Raw genomic sequence first — 10,817 nt, 5'->3', positions numbered from 1 at the left:
CTGTTGCCATCTGAAGAAGGAATATCACTAGCAAGTTTCGGGCCAATGGTAGCAAAATAACGGTTAAATTCGTGCGCTATTTCTGTTGGAGCTGTTACTGATTGCTCATCTACATTCAGTTGTTTCACAGACGTTTCCACGAAATTTCGGGAAGACAGCTCATTGATGATCTGCCAGGTTTTGCGGGAATCACCCTTATGCTCGTTTAGCATATTTTGATAATAAACTTGCTTTGCTAGCCTAGTCGCACTATTGACTTTGTTCCGTCCATTAGCTCAGCTTTAGAAGTAAGAAAACAAAAATTCCCCTTGCTCCATTCGACGATGGATTACGGAGGAATTGCATGCAGTTGATATATTAAAAGCGAATAATGAGGAAATCGGGCTATCAAGCTGAAAAAGTACGTACTGTGTACATACTGTAGTGCGCACTATACAGTACTAAGCACTATAAGCAGCGTACTGTAGTACGTACTACAGCGGGTGATGCCCGGTAATTTGTGTATCATTTTGACGGGCGATACCTGGCACTCTTCGTGCGAATCGGGTGATCTCGTACCCAGAGTCCTAGGGCTTCTTGGTCAGCGGGTGAGCGCCCGGAGTCGACTTGAACTATGCTTGCGTAACAATGGTAGTCCGACAGGAAGTCGGAAAGTAATTTGGAAGCCCCAGAATTTGGAGGGAGATTCAAAATCTAAAACTAGTTTCAGAATCCTAAGCTTTCTTTCTATAATTTTCTTAACGGAAAGAGCCCAGAGTCACGGGAGCTTAGAAAAAGGTGATTTTTCCAAAGGGTTTGACCTAGTTGACCACCATGCTCTGTTACACGAACTTGAAATCTTAGGTGTCCATGACTGTCTCATCCGATGGATTAAGGCCTTTCTGTGTCACCGTCAACAAAGGGTTAAAATAGATAGTATACTCTCGCCTCCTATTTCACCGCGCGGAGGAATTCCCCAAGGAACTCGATTGGCACCCTTGCTGTTTGCGGTGTTGGTTAATAGGCTGGCGGAAGATTGGAGTACCAGGTTGAAGTACGTAGATGATGCTACTGTTATCGAACTCATCCCTCGAAATTCGCCTAGCTATTTGCCAATCGTTGCCTCTGACATAGACAAGTTCTCATCACACCGTAACATGAGGCTAAACGCCAAAAAATGTAAGGAGATGATTTTCGATTTCTTACAGTACAAGTCTACCACCTTGAGCCCCTTGATGATTGGTGGCACAGTCATTGATCGTGTTCAGTCTTACAAGCTGCTTGGGCTGCATATTTGCAACGATCTGACTTGGAACTCGCACTGTGAAACTGTGTATAAAAAAGCTGTCAAACGCCTTTATGGTTTACGGGTTCTAAAGAAAGCTGGGTTGTCGACGGGAGATCTTGTTTCTGTGTACTGCTCGATTGTACGATTTACTGTAGAGTACGCCTCTCCTGCCTGGGCAGCCCTTCCTCAATACTTAAGCAATATGTTAGAAAGTGTCCAAAAACAAGCCATGCGAGTAATTTTTCCCGGTTTGCTATACGAAGATGCGCTCGACTTAGCAGGGCTTGACCCACTGTATGTTCGTAGGATAGATTCGTGCAAGTCGTTTGTCATTAAGGCTAAAGAAGTTCTCAGAGTTTTTTATTCGCCCACTGTCGTGGAGCACGATCGTAATCTTCGTTCAGGGAACAAATCTGTTTACCCGAATTTAGGCCGCACAGCTCGTCTTAATAACTTTGTTACTGTTAAATACCAATGCTAGATATGTTTGCTGTCTCTGACCTTTCCTGTAATTCAGGTTTATACCTGCTATTGGATACATTAAACGATTGATTGATTGATTGAACTTCATGGAGAAGATATTGCAGTAAGAGCGGGGTTATCACAGTCACAAATACCAAGCATTAGTAAATACTGAAACAGTGGATAGCGTTGAACGCTTGCGCTGATTGGCTACTCAAACTCTGGATATCCTTTGCTATTCACCTCCGAGCAATTCGCGCGGAATTTGCGCCCGAAAATGTTGTGATCTTTGCAGGAATAAATGGTTTAAAATCACATTTGTGTGCTGTATTATCTCACTGTTTTAGTATATTCTAAAAGAACTATTCACCTCAGTGTCGGTGGCTAGTGGTGGATATTTACCTCGCCGCTTCGCAGCTTGGTAAATATCCACCGCTAGCTGGGGGCTGATTCCCGCCACAATTAACTTTGGAATGCTGTTATGAGGTCTCCTTATGCTGTTATGGAATTTCCCTATGCTGTTAAGGAGTTTCCCGATTCTGTTCTGCACTTCCGAAGTATGTTCTTCAGTTTCAAATTCTGCTAATGTCATTTTCGATTTGTTATTCGCTTTCGATTTTTATAATTCACTTTCGAATTATGTTATTCACTTTCGAATTCTGTTATTTACTTTCAATTTCTGTTCTTCCAAATCCGGGTCTTCAGGAAGCTCGGCCGCATTGGTCTGGGGCAATTAATAAATTATGCATACTATTCCCGCGGAAAGAAAGTATATGCCTCTCTCTGCAAAGCTGCAAGACGGCGGAAGCCAGCAGTTCTCGTGGTTCGTCTCGTACGCTTCGTGAGAGAGCGGTGAGCCTGCTTCGGGTTGTACAAAACTTACTTCAAAACTCCAACGAAGATTCTCCAATGCAGCAAGGAGTTGTGGCGAGTGATAGAGCTCCGCAAAATAGCAACTCTGCTGGACAGAATGATGACAGTAACAGACGAGGGCATATCATGCAGAATTTTAGAAGTCTCTTCGCCGGGTATTCGGCTTCATCAAGGAATCAGTCACTACTGACATGACCTCCATCAGCGAAGCGCCCAAAGAGTAGCTCTTATGTTCCAGAGGAAACATGCACGCATGAGTTTTTCAGTTTAGCTGATCGTGACGCTGAAAGTGCGCCGTTGCGTAGCGGTGTCTGACATTTCCAGACTGCAGACTAACACTAAATCACAATTATTGAAAGCTGACCGTTTTAAAACGGGTTCTTAGACTGAAATACTGTTTATCAGCGCTATTTGAAATGGATGCTTAGACTTAAAGACTGTTTATCAGTGCTATCTGTAGGCATTCTGCAGTCTGCGGTTTGTGGTCTGCAAAATGTCAGACACCGGCCGCGTAGCGAAAAAGTGGAGTTGCAGTTGATCGGTCTTAGCAGAAAGAAAATCGTATTCGGAGCCAAAGAAACGCTGTAAAAGTGAAAGCGAAATTGGAGCAAGCGTACCCTAAGCTAGAAAAAGGAGGTGGGTGTGAAATTTTAAGAAGTAGTGTTTCGACTTCCGAGCGTGGTTTGTGCGTTCTGAAGCCTCCAGCGGCGAGTGGTTACAGTGTACATTTTTTAAGAAACGAATCTGGCCTAGGCCAAGCTCTTGCTTACGTACACCCCCTGCAGAGAGTGCATGATATGCCCTTGTCTGTTACTGTCATCATTCTGTCCAGCAGAGTTGCTATTTTGCGGAGCAGTATCACTCGCCACAACTCCTTGCTGCATTGGAGAATCCTCGTTGGAGTTTTGAAGTAAGTTTTGTACAACCCGAAGCAGGCTCATCGCTCTCTCACGAAGCGTACGAGACGATCTACGAGAACTGCTGGCTTCCGCCGTCTTGCAGCTTTGCAGAGAGAGGCATATACTTTCTTTCCGCGGGAATAGTATGCATAATTTATTAATCGCCCCAGACCAATGCGGGCGATCTTCCTGAAGACCCGGATTTGGAAACGAAAAATAGAATCGCGGTCCGCATAAGACATTGAGGAACAACACAATGCGTAAGTACAAAATAAAGATAATTGTCGACGCAGAAAATATAATTCGAGGAAGAACAGAATTTGAACGTAAATAACAGAATTCGAAAGTGAATAACATAATTTGAAAGCGAATAATAAAAGTCGAAAGCGAATTATAAAAATCGAAAGCGAATAACAAATCGAAAGTGACAGTAGTAGAATTTAAAAGTGAAGAACAGAATTCGAAAGTGCAGAACAGAATCGGGAAACTTCATAAGAGCATAGGGAAACTCCATAACAGCATAGGGAGACCTCATAACAGCATAGGGAAACCTCATGTTGCTGAGATAGTTAAGAAGATAGCTTCCAGACTGTACTTGCTGAAGCAGTTAAAACGAGCGGTCCTCGACCCGCACGAACTTGTATGTTTCTACACCACATGCATTCGGCCGGTCGCCGAATACGCCTGCGAGACCTTTCATAATAGCCTTCCCATATACCTATCAGATGAATTGGAAAGGCTTCAAAAACGCGCCTTTCGTATCATCTATCCCACCTTGAGCTATTCCGAAGCGCCCTGGGGCTGCCGCTATTAAGCGCTTGAAGAGAGGAACTCACCACGCGCCTCTTCGATAAGATCCTTCAAGACCCCAAGCACAGGCTGCATCACTTACTGCCGCCAAAGAATGAGTGCCAAGTAACTCTCAGGAAAAAGAGGACTTTGAATGTCCCTCTTTGTAAGACAAATCGCTTTAAGCGGAGCTTGTTAATGGCAAATTCTTCCCGTTCTTAGCTTTTAGTTCTCGGTGTGCAACTTTGCTTTTAATATATTTTTAGATTCAGTTTTTAAAATAAATATATTTTGGAATCTTTGTTCACTTGTAAATAGCCGTAATTCAGCCCTTGGGAAACCTCATAACAGCATTCCAAAGTTAATTTTGGCGGGAATCACCCCCCATACACTTCGGTGAATAGTTGTTAATTGTCATGGAATGATTTTCTACATGCTTGATTTCGCTCCTACCCCATTTGGCCTAGTAGGTCATGCATTGAAAAGACCATGCCTGATTTATTCAAACAAATGTATCCCTCCACACGTGCAGTCATATACTGTACATAAATATTCATTGAGATGCCCAGTTCATTCAGAAGCCAAAGTGTTACTTATTCTATTTAAAAACACCACAATACTGCCAAAGCCCAGATTGGTATTAGCCCCACTGGTGCTGTTTCTTTTGTGTCTGATCTTTATGCAGGCAGTTCAGGTGATAAGCAAATTACTAATGACTGTGACATATTAGATTTGGTTGAAGAAGGAGTCTCTGTAATGGCTGACAAGGGACTTGAAAAGTCAGCAGATGATCTACCCCAAGGTGTAACACTTAATATTCCTCCATTTCTTGGAGGGAAAGATCATCTTTCAATTGAAGGAGAAACCGAAACAAGGCGAATAGCCTCAGTCAGAATACATGTCGAAAGAGTTCTTGCGACAGTGTTTGCCTTGACGAAAATACTTCTCACATAACCTTCTTTCCACAACCCATAACCACGCGCGGAGCATCGTTATAAAGAACATATGGTAATCCAAGGGTAACCCATGGATGCGACCAATTTTGGCTTTAGCAACGTTATTACCGACCGTCCGTCCGTACGTCCACCCCTCCATATAGGCGAATGTGAGCGCGTATGTGGTTCGTATGTGCAAACATGATTGCTCTTTATAGACTGTTCTAAATGATTTTTCAGGAAAAACCTCTGCTAAAGGATGGGAAAAGTACCAGGGAAACAATTTCAAGCAATTTTAGAACGGTAGCTGGAAAATAACATCGAGCAATTGAGGTTAGCGATGAAGGTAAACATTTGCGTACGAGCCATGATGATTTTTAAACGCCACGAACTACTTCGTGGCCGTCTTTTTCGTGTTAATAAAATGACATATTCTAAGCCACATTGCTGTAAATAATTAAGTCCAGAAAAAGTTAATTAGTTTCCTAGGTCTTTGAGGTCCCATGTTTTCAATCGAACGAAAATGAGATAAATAGCCTGGGAGCTCCGCCTTTAGGCTTGGCTAAATCTTATATTATCCTTTAATTTTTCTTTGTGATTCTTGCGAACAGTCTTGGGCTGTACCGTCATAACTATTTGGATATATAGTCCTTCTTGCCACTTTTTAGTAATTAAGTCTTTTCTGTGATACGTATTTACTCAGTATTAGACATTCTTATCTGGTCACAAAATGCTGTGGTAAATCGGCTAAAGAAGTTAAACAAATAAAGTTTCAAGTTCCAAGCAGTAATATAAGATCATTTCAGAAACATGGCTTCCGACTAATACATAGACAAAAACATCAAAAATGCTTACTCTTTCGGTTTTAGTTTCATTTCAGAACGTTTTAAGGAGTAATAATGACCTCTGAAGGAAAGCCAGTTGATCCCATCAGCATAAGAGACATGTGGTCCGCCGAGGTACTGTCCATTGAGATTTGATCTATGACAGGACCGATACCACCAAGCGCCTTTGAACGTCTCTGCACATGAGTGACCGTCGAGATCGTTATCTTGGTCGTTGGTGGAAAACTGCATACCACTGCGATAAATAAGAGAAACGAGTCAAAGACAAGCAAATTTAAGAGTTATCTCGTGCCTCCTGTGATCAAGGATATTGACACAAATACCAGGACGATGAAGTGTGGAGCCTTAAAGACGTCCTATTTGCAATAGCTACTTTTAATCTCATTCAAGATCAAAGTTGCCGCATAATCCCATGTCACAAATTGTCATGTGAACATGATAAAGTTGTTTTCAAAAACGATTCTAACCAAATACAACAAGAACAAACACTAAGATAAGCCAGTAAGAATTCGAACAGGGATGTAAATCGATGATATCTCTGGCAACCTCAGCTTTTAAGAGGAGTGCAACTATAACTATCCCATTACAAGCTTGCAACTAGTGAGATTCTTTATAACTGAGCTGCTGGAAAGTGATAGGAACTAGTGTTAGCTATTTAAACCAGGTTTATGGAACAAACGCTCTGTGTACTTTCAAGACTAACAAGACTATGTTAATATGCAACATTTTTCAAGGAGATGAGGATTGTTCTAAGCCCGGTAAATAAAGGATCGAAAGATATGTAATGATCAATAATGGGTTGAGCAAACCAAGTCAAAATCCGACTATTCCAACCAGGACTCTTAGTTGTGCCTTCCCTTACCATTTCTGATGTCACGACTCCAGGGAGCTAGGCCAACGAATTCAAATATAACTATGTTCATTGGCGAACTAAAATCATATTGCTTCCGCATGACAACGTGAAATGTAACGTCATGTGCCGCTTTCGTAGGTAATCCACCTCGCAGTTCTTTTTGCCGCACACACACATACACACACACACACGCCAGGGAACTGTAAAGTTTTAAAGTTACGTTAAATTTCCTATAACGGTAAATTTTAAAGATGTCCCAACTTGCCCTGGGCAGGTAACAAGTGTTGCTTTCTTACTTGTGGTTTGTCAATGAGTCGCCCGCTGTACCATTGTATCCACCAATCCAAAGCCGATATTTATCTGCGCCATCAGCCACTTTAAAAGACGAATATTCAGCGAATTTGATATCCCCATCAAAATCTTCCAAGTCTACTCTCAACGTCATGTTACCAGCGGCCGATATGCGATGAAGTTTGTCATTCCCGAGCCAAAACTCGCCGTTCAGTTTTCCAAATCCAAATTTGTACTCTGCCCATCCTCGATAGAAATTAACAGAGCCATCCACCCGTCTCTGAAAAACGGTCCAGCCCCCTCCGTCCGTGGTCATGTCACACCTCACCGTCATTGGGCTAATGCCATCGGGGTTGATGTTGTACACGCCACTGGAATTAATCCCGGTATGAAGAAGGTGAAAGCAGCTCTTCGGTTCTAAAATGAAAGTCATGATGCATATTCAGGACACGTTGAAAGAGAATATCGTACTCAGCTAATAAAAGCAGAAAGTATCAGTTAAAAAAGACTTTGTGAGATGTAATCATTCCTATTTATAGATCTGTATAAGTTGTAATGCTAAGTGGGAAGTTTTCACCACCACGTAAATCAGAATCGAAGTAAGAAGTGTGAAGCAATCAGTTCGAGCGAAGAAACCACTGACAACGCTAAAAGAAGAGCATTATGATTAATTTCAAGGAGCTAAGTTTCCTATATCCTTCCAAAACAATTTCCAGTATTAACTGGCGCACTGCATCTTAATTCATATAATCGCAATCAAATTGTTTTAAGCTCTTAGATCTCTTTAGTCTTACCACTAGAGTTGTAAGAAGGACCTTACCACACGGTATCCCTGTGTATCCAGGGCTGCATTTGCATTTCCAGTTTTCTTTGCCATAGCTTGGGATGCAAATACCTTTGTAGCCACAGGGGGAGTTTTCCGTTTCACAGTCACTCTGTTTTTACAAAAAAGAGAACACGAAAAGCACTGAGTCTCTTTATGTGTCCCGCATGGATTTGAAAGGTCAATCTCTTAAAAATTGCCCAATCTATAAAGAAACTTCGCTATGCGTCTGCGTGATTAACTCGTTGACATGATAGTAACTTTACCACCTACACGAAATTTAAGACATCACCTTGCAAGTGTCAGCTTCTTTTCAAGCCAATTTAGAAGCAATTCTAAACTTTCAGGATTGATTACTTACCTGTAAGCCTTTGTACAGCCACTTCTCGTCTTCTGTAAAATTAACATGACTTGTAAATCGCTCAGAGTTGCTTAACTCACAGATGAAGTTGCCTGTTTCGTTTGTGGTGCCGAAGTTGTAAGACAAACAACGCGTATCTTTGACACACTCTATTTGACAAAAGACCTCAGAATCCACTGACATTATTCGAAAAACGCTGCCATTGAGTTTTTTACCAATTAGAGCTTTAGCAAAGTTAACACCTTCAAAGTCTGGATCAACGATGCGAGTGATGGCGTAGGCAACACTGCCGTAGAACAACAACAAGCAAAGACGCATCTTTAGTGTTACAAGGAGAGAAACGACTAGAGGTCAGGTGAGTTCTGTATTTTCTATCTTGCTAAAATGTTTAATATTCATGACATCTTATAAAGGGGCCGACGAAGTCACTTGTCAAACGGTGTGAGATGTCAGCTGTTTTAATTATAGTTTTCTTTGGTGTCGGTTACAGAGCTACTGTATGAGCACCAACACAACAGTATTCGATTTTTCTTTACGATGCGTTGGCTGCTTACTGCTTTTCAATGACCAGCTAACAGCATCAACAAAATTGAATATTGTAGCTGTTTTGTTAACGGTCAGGTGTTAATGCATAATTCATTTGGCGTTTTAACATGATTGCGAAACAATCATTGTAGGCCAGTCCCGTTTGGATAAAAAGAAAAAAAAAAACAGGAAAAGTGAAATTATTGCTACCAAAAAAGGTTTGATTCTATTAAATGAAATGAAATGATTTTCTAATAAACTGGAGAATGATTTGTCTCTAATACCGCTGCGATTTCTGAGTGCGTGAGAAGCTCCAGCATTATGGTTAAGGGTGCTTGTTGACATACGCCATTCAAGCTGTTGCTTAGACTACCACTGCTGCTGGACTTATGCATTGGTCGTGATCACCCTGCCTAATAAATTGCCTAATAAATTGCCAAATAAATTGAAGGAAGATTTTGTTATTAATACCGCTGCGATATCTGAGTACGAGAGAGGCTCCAGCACCTTCAGCTGATTATTATGGTTGTGTGCTTATTGCCCGATGCGCCATTCAAATTGAACGAAATGATATATGAAATGAATCATATATTCAAACTGTTGCTTATTAGACTAACACTGCCGCTGGGTTTATGCTTTGCACGTTATCTTTCACGTATCACCTTGCTTGTTTAAAGTATTTTAAAGACATTCTTAGCACTTTTGGGTCTTTAAGTGTGCTTTGAACGCACCGAAAGAACAAAAGCTCAAGAATATTGCGATTTTTTACAAATGACAGTTTGAAAAGTTATGAGCTTGTGGCTAATTATCTTTGACACCGGCTGACTAGTAACATTACGCCTTTTTCAATCAATTCTTAAAACGTTTTTCAACCCTCTAAAGTAACAACTAGTATCTACTCATTTTGAGGGTGGAGTTCCCCATCCAGAGTGATTACTAAAACAACACTTCCTCGGTCTATAATATTCCTCCATAAAGGAAACGTCCGCTCTGAGAACAAAGTCATTGTTCAAAGGCACCTGCAGATTTTGGTATCACATTTTGTTGACAGAAAGAGCAAACTTATTGCAACGTTAATTAAAATAAGAAGAGTATGTAATCATCCTTAGATGAAACTGTTTTTACGCAACACAAGTGATTGAGTGACAAAGGATGTTTTAGAGTTGTCATTTTTTTCTTAAATGTGTAATTCCAAGATAAAATGAACACTTGGAAAATAAAAAAAATAGAGATTCAAAGTAAGGTGCTACACATAACATTCTAAGATATAGTTAAACGTACGGACACACAACTAAAGCAGCTCGCAGGGCTCATTAAAGGGAGGTGGCGGACTGCAGAAATCGTTAAAATGGTTGCAACTATGGCAGCGACCACACCAAATTGAGGCTTTCAGTAGCAACCACTGCTAAGGGCTGAGCCGTTCTGATTTGAAGTTGTTCTTAACCTTTTCACAACAGAGGGATGTTTTGCATGAAGCATAGAAACCATGAAAGTGGATGATCGCTAACATTAAAATAGGGAACTTAAGCAACGACGACGGCGACAGCAACGTGAACGACATCTCAAAATACAAAGTCGTGTTTGGTAGTCACTTCGTGATTATTTGAACCTTTTAATATGACAAGGGTGTGATGGTCAGAATGGCGCTTAATTTAGGAGAGAAAATAAAATAATATTTTGATTTAGCCAAGCCTAAAAGCGGAGCTCCTTGGTTATTTATTCTTACTGCCTGTAGGGTTTGTGAAAATAAAAGGTTTCGAATTGTCCGCGTTTTGATGTTTCCGGTTGCTGCTTTAATAATTAAATCATTTTCTTTGCATGCTTATAGAAAAATTGATTGCCTAACTAGTGAATTCCACGGTAAATTTAACGCTAAAAACCGATATCGCATGAA

At 41.0% G+C, this 10,817-nt stretch overlaps 1 protein-coding gene across 1 annotated transcript; it reads right to left on the bottom strand.

The window, feature by feature from the left end:
* Positions 1-5,078: 5,078 nt before the first annotated feature.
* Positions 5,079-8,735, bottom strand: LOC138035012 (microfibril-associated glycoprotein 4-like). The gene is made up of 4 exons (XM_068881953.1): positions 8,399-8,735; positions 8,035-8,149; positions 7,220-7,631; positions 5,079-6,305 (listed from the first exon to the last, which is right to left on the bottom strand). The coding sequence occupies exons 1-4, from the start codon at positions 8,714-8,716 to the stop codon at positions 6,077-6,079; spliced, it is 1,074 nt and encodes a 357-aa protein (XP_068738054.1). The 5' UTR covers positions 8,717-8,735; the 3' UTR covers positions 5,079-6,076.
* Between the last annotated feature and the right edge of the window lie 2,082 nt (positions 8,736-10,817).

Source organism: Montipora capricornis, unplaced genomic scaffold (genome assembly GCF_036669925.1).
Source record: "Montipora capricornis isolate CH-2021 unplaced genomic scaffold, ASM3666992v2 scaffold_25, whole genome shotgun sequence".
In the NCBI taxonomy this organism is placed as follows: Eukaryota; Metazoa; Cnidaria; class Anthozoa; order Scleractinia; family Acroporidae; genus Montipora; species Montipora capricornis.
This window is presented reverse-complemented; position numbering and strand designations above follow the sequence as displayed.